The sequence below is a fragment of the Chanodichthys erythropterus genome, chromosome 22, assembly GCF_024489055.1.
Source record: "Chanodichthys erythropterus isolate Z2021 chromosome 22, ASM2448905v1, whole genome shotgun sequence".
Lineage (NCBI taxonomy): Eukaryota > Metazoa > Chordata > Actinopteri > Cypriniformes > Xenocyprididae > Chanodichthys > Chanodichthys erythropterus.
Genome location: NC_090242.1, coordinates 21,260,740 through 21,278,222, shown reverse-complemented (window position 1 = coordinate 21,278,222; position 17,483 = coordinate 21,260,740). Strand labels below are relative to the sequence as shown.

Here is a 17,483-nt window from a genome sequence, read left to right as displayed (position 1 = left end):
TAAAAGATACAAAATTATAAACTGCTGTTTCCATTAACTTATTATTTCTTTAGATGAAATCCACATCCAAAATACAAATAAACCTCTCCATTGGTCAGTGTCCACATTTTCAGTATACGTGAGATTTCTCTATGTAGAGTAAGGGAGGAAGCTCATAAGAGCACACTTAATCACATTTACACACCATGCAAAACCACTGAAGACCAGGGTTAAAGGTCATTCCCTTTTAAGAAGTTTGACAGCTGTTGAACATTTTCCAGACTACCACAATAACAGCAACAGTTAGCTACTGACACTGGACACCACAGAGTTAATGACCTCAGTGCTGATCAGATACATGCTGTGTCTGTCATTTTGAGATTTTCAAGAGACTTTCCTTTAAATGTATACAGTTATTGATTATGAAAATTACACTGTGGTTTCCAACACCAAATTGGAACCCTCTAAATCTAAAAATCCACTTATTTTTGTAATAGCTGTTGGATAAACAAATGAACATAAGGGTCAGCTATATGATAAATTAATAGGTTTTTAACTGAAAGACATTTTTTTCATAAATTTCAGGTTAAGCAAGTATCATCGTTATATAATGTAATTTAAAAATGTTTCATAATTATTTTACTGTTAAAAAATAACTTTAAATAAAATAATGAATGAATAAATAAATGAATCTTTTTTTTTCACGGGCATTAGCTTTTTTGTAGTCAGAAGAACAAAGCGTCTAAAGCCTACAGAAATTGATTTTGAGAAAGTGCAAAAGTGTGCCAACCAAAGCCCTCTGACAGAAAGTCTAACTTTTAAATCCTCCACTTTGCCACACAAACTTTTCTACTACATGCGTTTGTTTGTTCCCTTCGAGTCTCAAAGGTAATGCTGCAAGACCCCTTAAACACGTGTCCCACTCCAGTCACGTGTACCCATTCGGCTCTGCATTGTGTATCATATGTGTAAGCGTCTATATATGGAGAGCACAACACCACAAAACCTGCCAATAGCCATTAGGAATGGGAATGAATTCGAAGCTTATGTGAAAAAACAATTACACAGCTGTGATTCTGAATATGATTGTCAATATTTGCAGCTTTAGAGAGAGAGAGGAAATTAATCTAAGCTCTAACCGCAAACCTGATGTATTCTGCTGTATTCTTATAAAAGCGCGCGTTTATAAAAATCGACAGTGAGAAATAAATAACGCGCGTGCCTTTTTTCCCCCCTTTCAGACCAGTTGTGGGAAAACACTGTGACGCTTGTTAGGGCGGAGTCCCGTGTACATTTATTTTTCACAAGCGAAAATCTGCACGCAGTGAAACGATTAATAGTAGTGCCTTGCTGTAACGTTATATGGTTTACTTTACAAGGTCCCTACGCAGGGTGCTTCTAGGAAAAGTGGCGCCTTTCTTCGAATGTGCCCTAGAGAAAAACTAGTAGGCTGATGCTGGAGCCAGATATCCAGAGTGTAGCAGGGGTCCTGTCAGAACCACAGGACAGGATTTAAGCAAGCGGCAGAGGAGAAAATAGAAATGCATTTCTAAAAACCTGATACAAGATAAAAATTTAACCAATCTGTCACACGAAGAAGTCAAGATTCCCAGAGGAATACTTTCATAGAAGTTCAGGATATACAAATCTGAATCGCACTCTTGGAAAAGGTGAGTTCAGTGTAACGAGACAAACGTGGGGATCATTCTTTATCATTGAGGTTGCTGATGTGGAAGATTAACCTTATGAAATGTAACATTTTAAGGCAAAACAAAAGCATAATTTGTCATGTAAAGTTGTTAAATACATGTTCTGAATGTCTGTTGGGAAAACTATGTTTATTAAAATGATGTTTATGTGTGTATGGTGACTAAAGGGATTAGGTTTTGGTCATAGCATGTCATATTATGTCCAGATGTGGATGATTAAGCAACATTTTTAATTAAGATACATTACAATAATATCAGCATGGCATAAATTCTGTCTTTTGCATGATTGTGTGTGTGATTTGCATGATTTTTTTTTTTTTTTTTTTTTTTTTAACAGTTCCATAAAAAGTAATTAATATCGAATATTATCTTTGATTTCAGTGTTTTTTTGCCCAGTTATTTGTGTATTTCTTCTCAATCAAAGAAAATAGTCCTAAAAGAAGCCAAATGCTCAAGCTTTTTGTGTCACCAAGCAACATGCAAACTAAAATCCGGACTGGATAGATGTGAATGGAGCGGAGAGAAACATCTTCCTGGGTCAACATATTTTGTTGATCCTGGAACAACATTCTAGTCTGAAGATTTAGTCTTAACCCTATTCCTACCCCTAAACCTAACCCTACCCATAAGTTATCCCAAAAATCAGAGGGAAATGATAGATGATTAACACAGATGTAGAAGCACCAATTCATGATTTTAAGCCTAAACTTGACATAATCTGTAAACTTGTCCCTCAAATCTGATTGGTTGATTTGAATGTTGTTCCAGGATCAACAAAAATGTTGACCCAGGAACATGTTGAACTCAGCAATATCAGGTTATGTCTAGCCGGCTACTCCTGGCTGGAGTGAGTTACACATCTTCACTTTATGTCTTTAAGTGGGGCTACAGATAAAAGTCTCAGTGGACAGAATGCTTAGTTTCACTTCATTTATTTTACATGTACTAAAATATTTAGTATAAAGATGATAGTTGTTTTGATTGGAACACATATTTTGCTTACACAGCTACTTTTTACATTGTCAGTAGCTCGTTGTTTGTTTTGATGGTATTGTGGTGTATAGTTGAACCGTCATGTTAAAAAAATAAGGGTTTGCAGAAACTATCTCAGACTCCTTCCAGGAAGCTCCATATCAAACACACAGAACTTCTGTTATCAACTTCCTAATTATGCACTTTGGCATTGCAAAACAAACTGTACCCATTTTATCAAGACCAAGCCCTTCACCCTCACTGACTGAGTTTGTTATCTCTGTACTGCTGCACTGAGTGTGAAGGCCGTTTATATCTAATAGAGAAGGGCTGAGATCCACATGCAGTTGAAGAACAGTCAATACATGGATTTCTGAGAAGATGTTTTCCAGAAGCAGATTGGAGAGAAGCCATGTTGCAGTGAGGATATATTTCACAACCTCTGGCTAAAGCCTTTGCTTTAAAATGGATGTCAGAGGACTGTTTACTGTTATTTCGTAATCCTGTCAGTATCATGGATTGATTGATTTTCACAATGAAATAAATGAATAAACGGTGATTAAACTTAAGTAAAGATGAAAAAATGACTACTAGCTGGTGTTTGCTTCCATTACTCTCAATGTATATTTCATATTAGACTTTATTTTGGTTTTCACAGGGACTGTACCATGGAGACCACCCTTTTCATCTGTATCTTGTTCACTGGTGCTGTGGCAACACAAAGTGTGCCTCCTACAAAACAAGGTTTGCAGTTTTTAGATATTTGGACTAGCCCAGTGTGACATGTCTTGCTCAAGGCGTTTGAATTTTGGACATTTAGAGAAAACAACACACATAATTGCCACTTTCAGCAACCTTTTTTCCTTGAATAGCCTGTTGTACAGCAGTGTAGAAAAACAACAAGAAAACAGGATGTTTTCTTAAGAGCCCACCCATTGCTCCACCCTCTTAGTTGGGTGCCATTGTGAAACACTAAAATACTCTCAAAATTCACTTTTACATGATGTTTGAACATAAATGTGTGTTGGCAATGTGTGTACACAACCACCCTATAATGATAAAAATCCACCCACTCCTTAACAGTCCCATAGAATAAGCCATTTTAATTTTCTGTGCAATGTGACATTACTATGACTGCTGATGGACTGGTTGTATTAGCATAGTTTCTGCTCTGAGCAAGTTGTACACAGTCCGACATTGTCTAAACCCCAGAGCAGCTGTAGCGACAACAATGTCTGGTAACCGATCAATGTGTTTTTTTGGTTGGATGTAAGAATTGGTGTTCATTTACTCCCGACATCTGAGCCGCTGAAGACGCAGTGGATTAGTTTTGTTTTTGAAGGGAATGCACCACAGATCTAATATACACATGCGATTTCTGTCCCTGCTGTGTTTGTGAACTTAGTGTGTTTTTGACATAACCATGTGTGTATTTGACAGTTTAAACACAATAAAACGTGAAAGAGAAGTTAGTTTAATACTCACAAGACGCCTGTGCGTGTGTTTTAGAAGTGTGCCTTCAGAAAACGATAATTTAGAAGTTTAAACTGATAAAGCTTTAAAATGCATGCAGATAATAAACTTTTATGATGAAGAAGAACTGCAATGTCTGTGATAGTCAAAACCAAGCAGATGTTTTGTTAGTATTTGGAAGAGTACCCAATGCAGGCAGGAGCTGGAAGCGCTTTCCTGGGAAGGGGGCGGGGATTAGCAGCTCATTTGCATTGAAAGACATGCACAAAAACAGCATCTTTTTGAATGCACTCAAAAATGGGTATTTACAACATGGTATAATAAACGATCTTGTGGTATTTTAAGCTGAAACTTTACAGACACATTCTGAGACTTAAATTACATCTTGAAAAAAGGGCCATAATAGGTCCTCTTTAAGGCCCTCTGAATATTGTTAAGATTTTACATAAGAAATAAAATAAATCCAAAAGTAAATCAGATTTTAGGATTTCAAATACAGGCTACAGTAAGTCAATTAATGAATGTCATCAATTAAAAACAGACAGATAAAATATCAGAATGCCAGAATCTGAGCCAGAATCAGGATTTTCCATGGCTCTAAGGATGAAATGAATGAACAACACTGCACAGTTTTCTTTCGGCTGTTACCGGCACACTTCCATTCTTGAAAAGCCCATTTCTAAATGCTTTCACTTTTAAATAAGAACTGTGCTTTAGACAGGTCTGACCATTATAAATTCAATCAAATGTAATGTTTTCTGAGTGAAAGTGGCAGTGGTAAGTGGGAGGGAGTGCATGTTGCTATATTGAATAGATGGTTAGCTTCACAACATTACTCTGCAGGTGCTATTTGGGCTATAGATTAGTTTCTATGGAAACGTATTCCACTGAAATGACAGCTCTGATTCATTCTTATACTTTTTTGAAACTAGAGTTGGGTGGTATGAAGATATATATCGTGGTGATATATCATTTGAGATTTTGCTATATCGTGTAAATCGAAGTATGTAAATTTATACGCGTAGCATAGCGCTATTGACACTTTAGAGTGACGAAACGCATGAGCGAGACGTGCTTGATGTTAAGAGTTATTAAGCACAATAAGCTGTGAAAGAACTAAATGCTGTGCTGCACGCGGCTCTCAGCATGTGATCGTGAATTCAGTTCTCTTTCATGTCCTGTTGCGCTTGAATGGTCAAATACACACTCATGTCAAAATGCCCATTGTGTGGCGCTTTCATGTAAACAAAGGCGGGTATGTCTCAAGTGAAAATAAACAGCTGGGTGTAAACCGGATGTATATCAGTATATTGGATCCGTACATTCTGTCATAAAGTGACAGCAGCCTAATACACCTGCTGCTCTTGACTGAATAACTTTGGCAACTTTAATAAGAATATATTTATATTTAAATCATACAATGAAGACTATGCAGCATTTTCTGCTAAATGATTAAATGTAATGTAAATTAATTACCTGAAAAAACACTGGAAGTGTAAATAACCACCATACAGAAGATGTTGTGGCTTTAAATTCAAACTTTAAATTAAAATCCTTCCATTACACACTACTTTGAGATCAATCGTACCATTGGGAACTGTTTAAATTTAGCTGTTAGTTCAAATCATCAATTAAAGTTTTATCAGCACTAAATGTTGTCAGCTGAGCCGCTCGGGGAGAGCCTTTCAAAGAGCTTGCAGGCAATAACTGCTGTTCTGCCACTCAAATGCTTCTACATGTGAAAAATGCCAGCACACATTTCCAGGAAAACGCAGCTGACAGTTATAGCCCAGCTGGGATTTATGTTACATCCTGTTAGTCCTAAACTGGTTTAAACAGAAGGACATTCACAGAATCTTTGCCCTTTTTCAGAATTTTATTTTAGCTGTAAAACATTTGATCATTCTCAGCTGTGCTTGAATAGCACACATTTTAAACTTTGGGATAAAAAATATCCTTACTCCTTATAATTTATGAATTGCCCCAAAAAAAATATATATATAGAACTTCATTATTGACGCCATGTTCATATAGCTTATATTTCTTTTGCTGTATAGGCAGTAGATGCAGTGAAATGACATAAGACTAATTAAAAACATGACATTCCTTGAATTTTTTTCTGGTCCATCAGACTTCTTGGAAGCATGCCTTAAAGCAAGTATGTTCAATACCAGCAAGGGAATAAGTATCCCCCCCTTTTTTTTTTTTTGCAGGTCAAACTTCAACTTTGCCTCATCTGACTGGATGTTTTTCTCGAGAGCTGATGACTTTCCGTTGTCAGTGGGAGACTCGATCCCTACACAACACCACAGAACTTGAGGATCTGAGACTTTTCTACATATTAGAAAAGTAATTAGTAACACATAACATCATAGAATAAAATGCAATATTAAATGGTTAGTTACCTTCATGTCGTTCCACATCCGTAAGACTTTTTTTCATCTTCTGAACACAAATGAATATCTTTTTGATGACAGAATGCTGTCAGATTTCCTTAGATTAACTGCCTTTGTAACTACCACATTGATGCTTCAAAAACTTCTTAAAGGTGCCCTAGAATGTTTTTTCACAAGGTGTAATATAAGTCTAAGGTGTCCCCTGAATGTATCTGTGAAGTTTCAGCTCAAAATACCCCATAGATTTTTTTCAATTAATTTTTTTAACTGCCTATTATGGGGCATCATTAAATATGCGCCGATTCAGGCTGCGGCCCCTTTAAATCTTCGCGCTCCCTGCCCCCGAGCTCTCGACTATAAAACTGCATAAACAAAGTTCACATAGCTAATATAACCCTCAAAATGGATCTTTACAAAATGTTTGTCATGCATGCTGCATGCATGCACCGGATCATGTGAGTATAGTATTTTTTTGGATGTATTATTGTATTATTATATTATATGTATTATATTTGATTCTGAATGAGTTTGATGGTGCTCCGTGGCTAAAGCTACACACTGTTGGAGAGATTTACAAAGAATGAAGATGTGTTTGTGCATTATACAGACTGCAAGTGTTTAAAAATGAAAATAACGACGGCTCTTGTCTCCGTGAATACAGTAATAAACTATGGTAACTTTAACCACATTTAAAAGTACATTAGCAACCGGCTAACGAAAAATTTAGAAAGACAGTTTACAAATATCACTAAAAATATAATGTTATCATGGATCATGTCAGTTATTATCGCTCCATCTGCCATTTTTCGCTATTGCCTTTGCTTGCTTACCTAGTCTGATGATTCAGCTGTGCACATCCAGACGTCAATACTGCCTGCCCTTGTCTAATGCCTTGAACATGAGCTGGCATATGCAAATTACATATTAATGATCCTGACCGTTACGTAACAGTCTGTGTTATGTTGAGATTCACCTGTTCTTCGGAGGTCTTTTAAACAAATGCACAAGAACAAACCTCTTCCGGAAGCTCAAACGTGCTGCGTAACACGAGAATGATCCCCATTGGTTACGCAGCATGTTTGAGCTTTCGGAAGAGGTTTTTTCTTGTGCGTTATTCTGCTTATGTTCGCCTATCTATGTTTACATGCGAGTAAAAGCCTAAATTAAATCTGTTCACCATAAAAAGCAATGGATTCTCTTCCGAAAATTTGAACTCGATTCATATGAATTAGTTTTCCGATCTCTTTATTAACTTTTTGAAGCGACAAAGTGGAAGTTATAAAGGCAGTCAATGGAAGGAAATCGGACAGCATTCTGTCATCAAAAATATCTTAATTTGTGTTCCGAAGCTGAACAAAAGTCTTATGGGTTGTGGAAAGACATGAGGTTGAGTAATTAATGACAGAATTTTCATTTTGGGGTGAACTAACCCTTTAATATATATAAAAAAATTGCATAATAATTAGTATTATTTGGAAACTTAATCCTCTTGCACCTGCAGGTAAAGATAATTAATTGAGAGTTAATTGTAAAGCAGTTCAGTTGTTAGACAAATGAATGTTTGTTTATTAATACTCACCAATTTTCCACATGTCTGCAGGGATTCTAAGAAAAGTGAGAGAAAATGGAGTGAATGTCCAAGTTACAGCTCCATGAGGAATGAATGCTACTTTAATTCCAGTAATACTGTTATATGGTACCCTTATGTGATCCAGCTGCGCTCACAAGCTCTTGGCATTGTTTATGATGAAATGTCTTTCAACGTAGAGGACATTGGTAAGCCCACAAATCCAGGCTCTGTCTTTTCTTTCTTGGCATGCTTTCAAGTACACAATCCCTTGTGGCAATAATATTTTCACATATATTTTGAAATATTTCAAAATATACCAAAAATATATTGAAATAATATATGTTTTGATAAATATATTTCAAATACATTTTAGCAATGAATCCAATATGAATTTTAAGATGTGTTCCTGCTCCTTGAGGTTGATTTTGTAATATATATTTGGCATTTGAAGGTTTACACAAAATACATATACTATTTTGTATAACATATTTACTATTTGAAATAATATAGTTTCAGCAGAATTTTTCCCCCTATGTGATGATGTTCTCTTAACCCTAAACATTCCCACTAGTCTTATTTTCCTCCTTGCAGATAATTAAATCACCCTTTTCATTTTTTTAAAGTGCAGAATATTTGCAAACGCAAACACAATCTATTTATTCATAGATGTTCATTATTTTCTCAGTGTTTCCAGACCCACCTATAGGACTGAACTGGACTCTTTTAAGTATGGGTTCAACTGGCTTAATCTGTGATGTGGTTGTGAGCTGGGATCCACCTCCATCTGCTGCAGAGAATGTGAAGATAGGATGGATGTTGCTGGTATACGAGACTCAGTACAAAGAAAAGGGTTCAGACCAGTGGAACTCAGTGAGTCTCACGCAACCATGTGCAATCATCACATCCAGATTTCTAATATGCTCCTAATGAGAAACAGACTTGAAGTCAAATGTGTTACTAGAGGAGTTCCTTTATTAAAAGTAGTAAAGATTATGAGTCAATACATTTGATTCACCATGGTGAAGACTATGACCTAGATTTTGCAGACATAATTAGACCATGTTTGGGGCTCATTATCTTCAAGGTTGGAGTGTTATGATGTGTCTTCTTAGCTTTATTTGTCTCTCTCCAGTTGGATAATGGCAAAGACACGCAGGCGTATGTCTATGGTCTCCGCAGCAACACTGAATATGAAGTCAGAGTCAGGTCAAAAATGAGAGGCTACAACTTTGGTGTCTTCAGTGACTCCATCTTCATTCTCATTCCTAACAAAGGTCTGATTTAAGATCTTCCGGTTTGTAGGTTTTGAAAAGAAGGAAGGAAGGAAGGAAATTTTTTTCATGTTCTAAATGTCCTGTTTCATTTACAGAAACAAGAATTCCCATTACAGCTATGCTTGTCTTCGCCACTGTTGGTATCGCAATTATATTGATGCTGATTGTAGTTTCACGTCAACAAAAGTAAGTATATATAACAGTGTATATAACAGTTATATAACAGTGTAAAGGAAATCTGTCAGCATTATGTATGAATACAATGATTTCCTGTGGTATTCATATCTAAACACTTATTAGTTTCCTCTGTACTTTCCTTTTCCTGCTGTACCTTTTATGTTCTACTGCATTTATTAGCTTTTTTATTGCATTACAACTGAATTCCACTGTACTAAATTTAAGACCTGAATTTAGGCAAATTCAAAGTCGGGGAAGACAGATTCTCATATATAACTGTTATAACTGGTAAAAATGTGTCTTTCTCACAAAATATTTTTACAAAACAATCTTACTGACCCCAACCCAAACTTTTGAATGGTAGCTGTTTATCTATCTATCTATCTATCTATCTATCTATCTATCTATCTATCTATCTATCTATCTATCTATCTATCTATCTATCATATATATATATATATATATATATATATATATATATGTGTGTGTGTGTGTGTGTGTATATAGCAGCCCCTTCAGCCGTGACTTGTTCACGATACAGCACTAGCTTCGAGTACCTTATTGCTTTTATAAAAACGGTTACCACACAATACGAATATTAAAGCCAAAAATATGTATCAATGTGTATCGATATGTATCAATCATTTTTCATGAATTAAACTTTCACTAAAGTCTTCCTTCCACCGGAAAAAATAGTCCCTGACCGTGAACAGCAACAGAAGTTTCATTATTACGCCATTGGATGGCGGCAAGGACTGTCTTTATAATGTGGGTCAGTCAGTAGTGAAGACTTTTACATTGAAAATACTGAACTGTTGTGAACACGGAACAAGACACAACTTACAAATGTTTGAATAGTGCTGTCAGTCACGGGAAAACCCGGGACAGGATAATTCATCAGACATTTAAGCAGATTTTTTGTTATGAACATAGGACTGACCTGAAGGAAAATGCTAAATCTGAATCTCGCTCACTCGATCTTTTTCTCACAATACTCTTCTACTCTTTGAATAATATCAATTAAGAACAAACAGTTTACATTGCTAAGAGTGGTTTCTAAGGGTGTAGTGATACACAGAACCGTTAGGTGAGGCGGTCATAGTCGTGTTTTATCGTGAATAAAACACAGCTATTGACCAATCAGAATCAAGGACTGGAACTAACTGTTTTATAAATTTTATCAATTTAGTATATATATATATACTAAAATTGGATGGTTATTTTCTGATTATTTGAAACTGCATGGTTGGCTATTCAAAATTCAAACAAAGCTTTAACTTAAATGTGGCCTGATTTCTGTTGTAGGCTAATGGTGATTTTCCTGCCGCCAGTCCCCGGACCAAAAATCAAAGGGATTGACCCTGTGCTTTTACAGGTATGTGACTTCCCATTCATTTTGTAGAACATTTAGGAGCTACAAATTAAAGCTTTTTCTGTTTGGTTTGTTTCTTCACAGAAAGGCCAGCTGTGTGAATTCACATCAATCTTAGGCACCCACCCAGGCTTGCGGCCAGAACTGTACAGCAATGACCCATGGGTAGAGTTCATAGAGGTGGACATTGACGAACCACACGAGAGCCAAGAGGAGCTCCTTATTGCCGACTCTCCAGTCTCTCAATCGCCTCAAATGTCCAGTAGTTTCAGGGATGATGACTCGGGTCGGGCTAGCTGCTGTGATCCGGACCTGTCAGATCACGATCAGACTGATCTACATCACCCTGCAACCAGTAGCCATGACGGTTTCCACCCGTTGTCACGTGCACATTCTGGGTCACCGCAACCTGCGTCTGTCTGTCCACAAGACACAACCTGGTCTAACAGCCTTTACTCACAAGTGAGTGATGTCACCCAGCGTGGGGAATTTGTGCTTTCTCCGGAAGAGCAGGAAAGAATGAAAACCTGTCATAATGAGACTCAGAAGGATAAAGACAAAAACAAGAGAAAAGAAATAGAACAGTTGGTGGTGATCCCTGATGAAAGAGGCTACACCTCTGAGCTTGTTGCCAGTGCAATCAGTGGCCACAACAGTAAGCCAAACCTACCTAAAACCGACCAATCACAGAGTCAAGAACAACACAGTGCATTCAAAGGCATTCAAAACCTGAGCGCTGAGACAAACACGTCCTCTCTGTCCACTGCATTTCCCACTCTTGAAAAGCCTACAAGTCCAGAGTACACTATGGTCGATGGGGTGGACTGGAAAAACAGTCTCTTCTTGAAACCAAATACTCCAACCACCCAACAGAAGGCAGCAATGAAGACTTTGCCCACTCCTGAAGGATACTTGACTCCTGACTTACTCGACAACATTACCCCTAACTAAAAGTGGAGTACGTTTGCTCTTTCTAAGATATCTGACTTGGTTAGCCAACACCGAACAAGACGTGTGATCCGTGAGGAAGGATCTTGAAATGAAGCCAGTTCTCGAGCCTTCTCCAGTGGAATGGATGTCATAAAAACAAATCTTTTGGCAAGCTAATAGTTGGCTGTTTAAGGCCTGGAGTCTTGGTTGTTTACTGCCATTAAAAGATAACAACTGATACATTATGCTCTTACATGCAGTTGTATAACGGATATATTGCTGTATTACTGCTCTATATTTTGTGTGCTTTTGTAGTTTGTTTTCAGAGAACTAACCACCACTATATGTCTGTGGAAACTGCAAAGTGCCTACTTTAGATTATATTTCAACATCAGTGTTAAAAAAATAATGTTGCACATTTAAATCAAAAGGGATCTCTTTTGTTTATGTGAACTGTTACAGGCTTTTGTCCTCGGTGCCATTTTTTCTTCCATAAAGTCTGGACTGGCTTTTGTGCCACAATGATGTAAATATGATCAATTTTGTTTTCATGACAAGCCAACTTTACTAAAAAAACACCAAGTCTAAAAATGTAAGTCTATCAGTTTGGTCTTAAGTGTGGTTTTGGGCACTTTTCAAGTGAGACCAGGTTTCCGACCAACTAAACACCAGCTTGGCCAGGCTGAAAGACCATTAAATCAACTAAAATTAATAGTTTTAAGATGTGGGTTTTTTTGATAGCAAGTTTGTCTACTCAATGCTATGTTTGGGCCTTCTTTCAGTATTGTTTATCATTAACTTTGTAATATACGAGGTATTTCTGAATAAAATGGCAGCAATGAACCCAGAAATACTGTTTTTGCACTCTGTGACCTGCTATACTGCTCCCAGGAATCACGTGATTGATATTTCTAAGAAATGAGCTTCTGCAAGGATTTACCTGGCTTCCCACCGTCTATGCTTCCCACATATTTTGCATGTGCTTTTACTGGAAACAAACATACACTGAATATACGTTGAGAAAGTCGTTTACCAAACATAATTTACTATAATTTGTCTTCAAAGTGGCGTCTGATATTTATCATAATTGAACGCTGGCCAAGATGAAAAAGCTAACTGCCGTCGACTTGACTAAACTTGTGAAAGATTTCATCCAACTGGAGCATGTAAGACCTTTAAATGTATATTTACTAATTCACTATATAATAAAATTACCTTTGTGAAGAACGTAGTGTTGTTATAAACGCTCCGTGAACGCGCTAATGTTCTGAGGTAAATGTGTATGATTAAGAAAATTACAGAGATGAAAGGGGAAAATAATACTCTTGAAATACAACTGGACGAGACTAGCAGATTTCTAAAACTCGCACATAACAAGGAGAAACAGTTAACTGAAGGTAAGACATAAATATGAGGTAAAAAATAAAGTATTCACCACTATAATCGTGTCAACTGATATCTGCTGCCATCTAGCGGTGTAATTCTAACAATGTTGAAGCTTTACAGTTGTTTATTTTAGGGTTTATATTTCTATTCCCATACTTGAAATACAAGAAGTAATTTTAAGAAGTAATTCAACGTAAAGTTATTGCGTTAATTGTTGCAACATAGTACAATAACACTTGTTTTTGGACATGGTTTTCTTTCTTCCACAGAGAAAGATGGACTTTTAGAAACTGTCAAAGGTCTGCAACACACATTACAACAACAGTGCGACCTCAGAGGTAGAGACAACCCATAAGCTATTGTTCCTTTAATATAATACACTACATTTCATTATATTGTAATCCAAATAAAAATATGCATCAATGATAACAACACTTTCTAGTTGAAAATGAAAGGCTGAAACATGAAGCTCTTCAGATGAAGAAAGAAAATGAAGCTCAAATAGAGGTAAGATGGGATTGTAATAAATTACAATAAAATTATAAGACGTTTTTGTGTGTTATTTGTGCTCGATTCTGCCCCCATGCGGTTATAGGAAAGCAAGACTCAGCTTCAAAGACTTGCAGCTGAGATGAAAGCACTGCAAGATCAACACCAGAGGGAGTTGGAAGACCGTGATAAAGAAACACAAAGGAAATGTGAGTGAAAATCACAACACTTCTAAACACATCTACCATCTAAAACAGATGACGCAGCCAGTATAGCTACTGTTAAAAATGTTGCAGGATTACACATTCAAAAAGAAAACATTTATATCTTGTTTTCAAAGTGGATGCTAAAGATACTGAGCTGAAAGTGGCTCATGAGAGAAATGAATGCGCTTTGGAGGAGATGAGAAGGCAAATGAGGGAGAAAGAGAAAGAAAAGCAAAGCCAAATCATTAAACTTCAAATGGAGGTAGACTATAAGTCCGTAACATAATTTTTTGTGTAAATAAATTATTAGGTTTCGTTGTTTGCTATAATATTGTTCATTTTATGTTTTTATGGATGCAAAAGTGTTTTATTCTTTGCAGTTTGGTGCTAAGCTTGCAAGGGCCCAGAGCATGTCTGCAAGGAGTCAACCACAGACACAAGCCTCTGCTCCTCATCCTCAGAACATCTTTAAAAGAGTGAGTCATACTGCAGCGTTCGTCAAAACACCTCAAGGCATTGAGGAATGCAAGACTTCTGATTACACCTTTATTTACCGCTATTCTTGTGTCTTCAGAAGCTCCAGTTTATTCAGGATGAGAAAAACAAAGAGATTGAGGCTCTGCGTCAGAGGGTGAAAGAACTGGAACAGCAGAGCCTTTACGGATTGATGGACCCTCGCCTGAAGAGGAGGAAAAACTGAGACTTATTAAGATCTGTCTATTGTAACGTGAGGGCCAATTTCATGTACCTGTTTCTGTTTGACAGTTATATTTATGTATAAAAAAGTTATAAAACCCCCCAGAATATATTTTAAATCTATTCAGTTATGTTCTGTGTTATGTTCTTAATATAATAAATGAGCATTTATGAACATATAGCTGTGTAGGCTGTTATATGAGAGGTCATTCAGAAAGGGAGCAACGGCAGGTGACATGGACTTCCAAGAGATTACGGCCGAGTGCTCTTGCATGTTGTCCTCACACCTGTAAACACAACTACCATGTTCCGGTTAAACCTTGTAATCTCATCAATAGAGATGTCTGGTAATTCAACGCCTTCCTCAGGCACGCAGACATGCACATGCTCGCAAATACACAAAAGAAGTGCCTCATGACATCAAATGCCAGGAAAATGCTGGTTCATTCAAAGAATCAGACTGTTGAAATAAATGACTTTTTAAGTGCAGTTTAACTCACTCATCAGCTCAACTGTTATGAGAATTTAAATCTAACATATTTAAAATAATTTATTCCATGCAGACATCCAACATTATCAGTGTAATTGTAGTAATAATAGTAATTTCATTTAAAAGTAATTTTAAATAAATTAAAGTTAGTAGTTTAATTCATAGTAATATGTTTGTTTAATTTTGTCATTTTTCTTTTGTCATTGTCAATGTTTCTAAATAATTTTAGTCTAGTTTTAGTTTTAAGTTAATAATTTTAGCTACTCTCGGAGGGTGAATGGATATGACATTGTTGGTATGTTTGGTCTTGGCGGAATAGATCTGCTACGCTGCTGCTGCAGAGCAAGAACGGGACTCGCTACTGCCAATACATACACGACTGCTGAAATTTTTAAGTTAAGAAATTCAAAGTTTAAGTAAGCAGAACTGGCAGATTTTTATTTTGTACTCAAACATTGTAATTGTTCTTAAATTGAAATATTTGAGTAAATTATTTTTACATTTTAAATGAATGAATTTTACAAAAATAAATTAATACATTTAACTTAAAATTATCATGTAATCTCAACGATCAAAAACTCATTTTATTAGTGAAAACGTAGCTTGCTATAACTAGCATATATGGAAAATGCTAAAGGGCAAAGCATGCTGGAAAACAAAAATCCGAGCCCAGTTTCAATTAAACTTAAGTTTGCCTAATTTAAAAGACATTAGTTCATATAACTTAAATCAATGAAACAGTTCAGTTTACTTAAAAAAAAAAAGTTCTGTGAACTCAAAAGTAAGACAAAAATTGCTAAATATTCATAAAAGTGAATTTTACTGAACTAATTAGTTTAATTATGTTTGTCCTACTCAAGACAATTATTTTGAGCATTAGGGTTTACAGTGAGCAGATCGATACAGGTGGAGCTGGGGAAGCTGGAGAGTTTCTGAAGCACGCTGCAACTGCTACAGAAAATGCTGAACAGTATTTGAAGGTTGAGCAGCGAGCTCATTGGCTACTGATAGAGCAGGAACCAATCAGCTGTGGCCTATAGAGAATGATGTATTGAGAGCAGATTGAGTTAATATAGGCTGATAAGCCTGCGCCATCTAGAGTTTCATGAGAGAACTTTTAGTACTTTTTTTCAGTAAATTTTCAGATTTTTGTTTAGATTAAATTTTTTTTAAATCTAATATTTAACTTTTTTTCGATTTAGTCAATGATAGCAACACATGGTATTTTATGAACATTATTCTGAATTTTGAACTTTGCAAGAGAATAAATGCACAGATATTATACACTGAAGAAAACACCACACACAGCATCCCGCAGATGCTTTCTTCCCATCACGAGCGGCTAACATGCTCTCCTGACGGAGGCTGGCGGACTTTTCATCTAAGGCTGTGGCTGAAGTCAGTTGTAGGTTCTTGTGTTACTATTTTCTTCATTGATTATGCTTGTTAACAGCAGGTGTTCATCATTAATGTTCAATCATCACTTAATTAATTGCTTCATTATCTCATCTAGTAATAATCATATTATTGTCCAGAACCCTTGATGTGTCAAGGAGGCCCTGCAGTAATCTCATTAGTGATGCTGTTACATAACGTCTGATCCTTCGCTGTACAGTAAGAGATCAGCCTCATTAAGATTACATCTCTAGGGTCTCCTGACCTTCTGTATGATTGTATCCCACCAGCACAAACATGACAATATATCCAATGAGTGCTTTTTGAGTGTGTTTGCTGGTTATTCACCCTCCTTTCGCTGTGGTTCTTGCCTTTTGTTTATCACAGGCATCGTCTTGGACAGCGAGGAGGATTAAGGTAGCTCTAAATAAAGCTGGCAGATTAGGAAACATGATACCAGCATGTTCTGTTTCACTTTGACAATGTGATGGACAGAGAGAGCTGAAGACTTCCCTGGAGACAGGAAGACTATTGAGGGGAACCACAAATGTTTTTTATTCATGCAGTTACAGAACAGGGCAGTTAAAATTAATATCTGCATGTTGGTCTTACTTGACCTTAACAATAACCTTAATGTGACTGTGTTTTTTAACCAGTAAAAGAAGTTAAATATTATTACTCAGACTTATTTAGACTAGAATAAACATGTGGAGATATTCATTGACTTCTAATCCTATAAAAAAGAAAAGCAGCCATGTATTAGTCTTCTGCGAGAGCACAGCGGTAAGATACATTGTTTTACACTTGCCAATATTATGTGTAGATTTAGTCAACAAAAGCTTGTCAACATGCTTGTAAACTTTTAAAATGTTTATTCAAGGCTTATAGGGCTGAAATAGATAACAAAATTATTAATAAGGTGAAGTAAAGCTATTGTGATTAGCGTTACTATGGGCTGGAGTTATATGT

General features: G+C 36.4%; 2 protein-coding genes across 3 annotated transcripts; both read left to right on the top strand.

Annotated features, from left to right (window-relative positions):
* The first annotated feature begins 990 nt into the window (after positions 1-990).
* On the top strand, positions 991-12,712 carry ghrb (growth hormone receptor b). Of its 2 annotated transcripts, none has more exons than XM_067377054.1 (9): positions 991-1,649; positions 3,319-3,404; positions 6,347-6,482; positions 8,130-8,305; positions 8,785-8,969; positions 9,232-9,373; positions 9,469-9,559; positions 10,853-10,925; positions 11,007-12,712. In XM_067377054.1, the coding sequence occupies exons 2-9, from the start codon at positions 3,329-3,331 to the stop codon at positions 11,871-11,873; spliced, it is 1,746 nt and encodes a 581-aa protein (XP_067233155.1). In that variant the 5' UTR covers positions 991-1,649; positions 3,319-3,328; the 3' UTR covers positions 11,874-12,712. The 2 variants fall into 2 exon arrangements, with proteins under 2 accessions (XP_067233155.1, XP_067233156.1); XM_067377055.1 differs by having other exon boundaries at positions 992-1,649; positions 10,856-10,925; positions 11,007-12,710.
* A 192-nt stretch (positions 12,713-12,904) lies between these two features.
* On the top strand, positions 12,905-14,724 carry LOC137013351 (coiled-coil domain-containing protein 152-like). Its single transcript, XM_067377060.1, has 8 exons — positions 12,905-13,018; positions 13,144-13,249; positions 13,508-13,576; positions 13,681-13,745; positions 13,834-13,936; positions 14,068-14,195; positions 14,314-14,409; positions 14,508-14,724. Exons 1-8 carry the CDS (start codon positions 12,956-12,958, stop codon positions 14,631-14,633), a joined length of 756 nt encoding a protein of 251 aa, XP_067233161.1. The 5' UTR covers positions 12,905-12,955; the 3' UTR covers positions 14,634-14,724.
* The last annotated feature ends 2,759 nt before the right edge of the window (positions 14,725-17,483 follow it).

Coding starts and splice junctions, on each gene's coding strand:
- ghrb (XM_067377054.1), top strand. CDS start 3,329: ATGGAGACCACCCTTTTCATCTGTATCTTGTTCACTGGTGCTGTGGCA. Junction 8,306..8,784: donor TTTCAACGTAGAGGACATTG/GTAAGCCCACAA, acceptor TTATTTTCTCAG/TGTTTCCAGACCCACCTATA. Junction 10,926..11,006: donor TTGACCCTGTGCTTTTACAG/GTATGTGACTTC, acceptor GTTTCTTCACAG/AAAGGCCAGCTGTGTGAATT.
- LOC137013351 (XM_067377060.1), top strand. CDS start 12,956: ATGAAAAAGCTAACTGCCGTCGACTTGACTAAACTTGTGAAAGATTTC. Junction 13,746..13,833: donor AAAATGAAGCTCAAATAGAG/GTAAGATGGGAT, acceptor ATGCGGTTATAG/GAAAGCAAGACTCAGCTTCA. Junction 14,410..14,507: donor CTCAGAACATCTTTAAAAGA/GTGAGTCATACT, acceptor TTGTGTCTTCAG/AAGCTCCAGTTTATTCAGGA.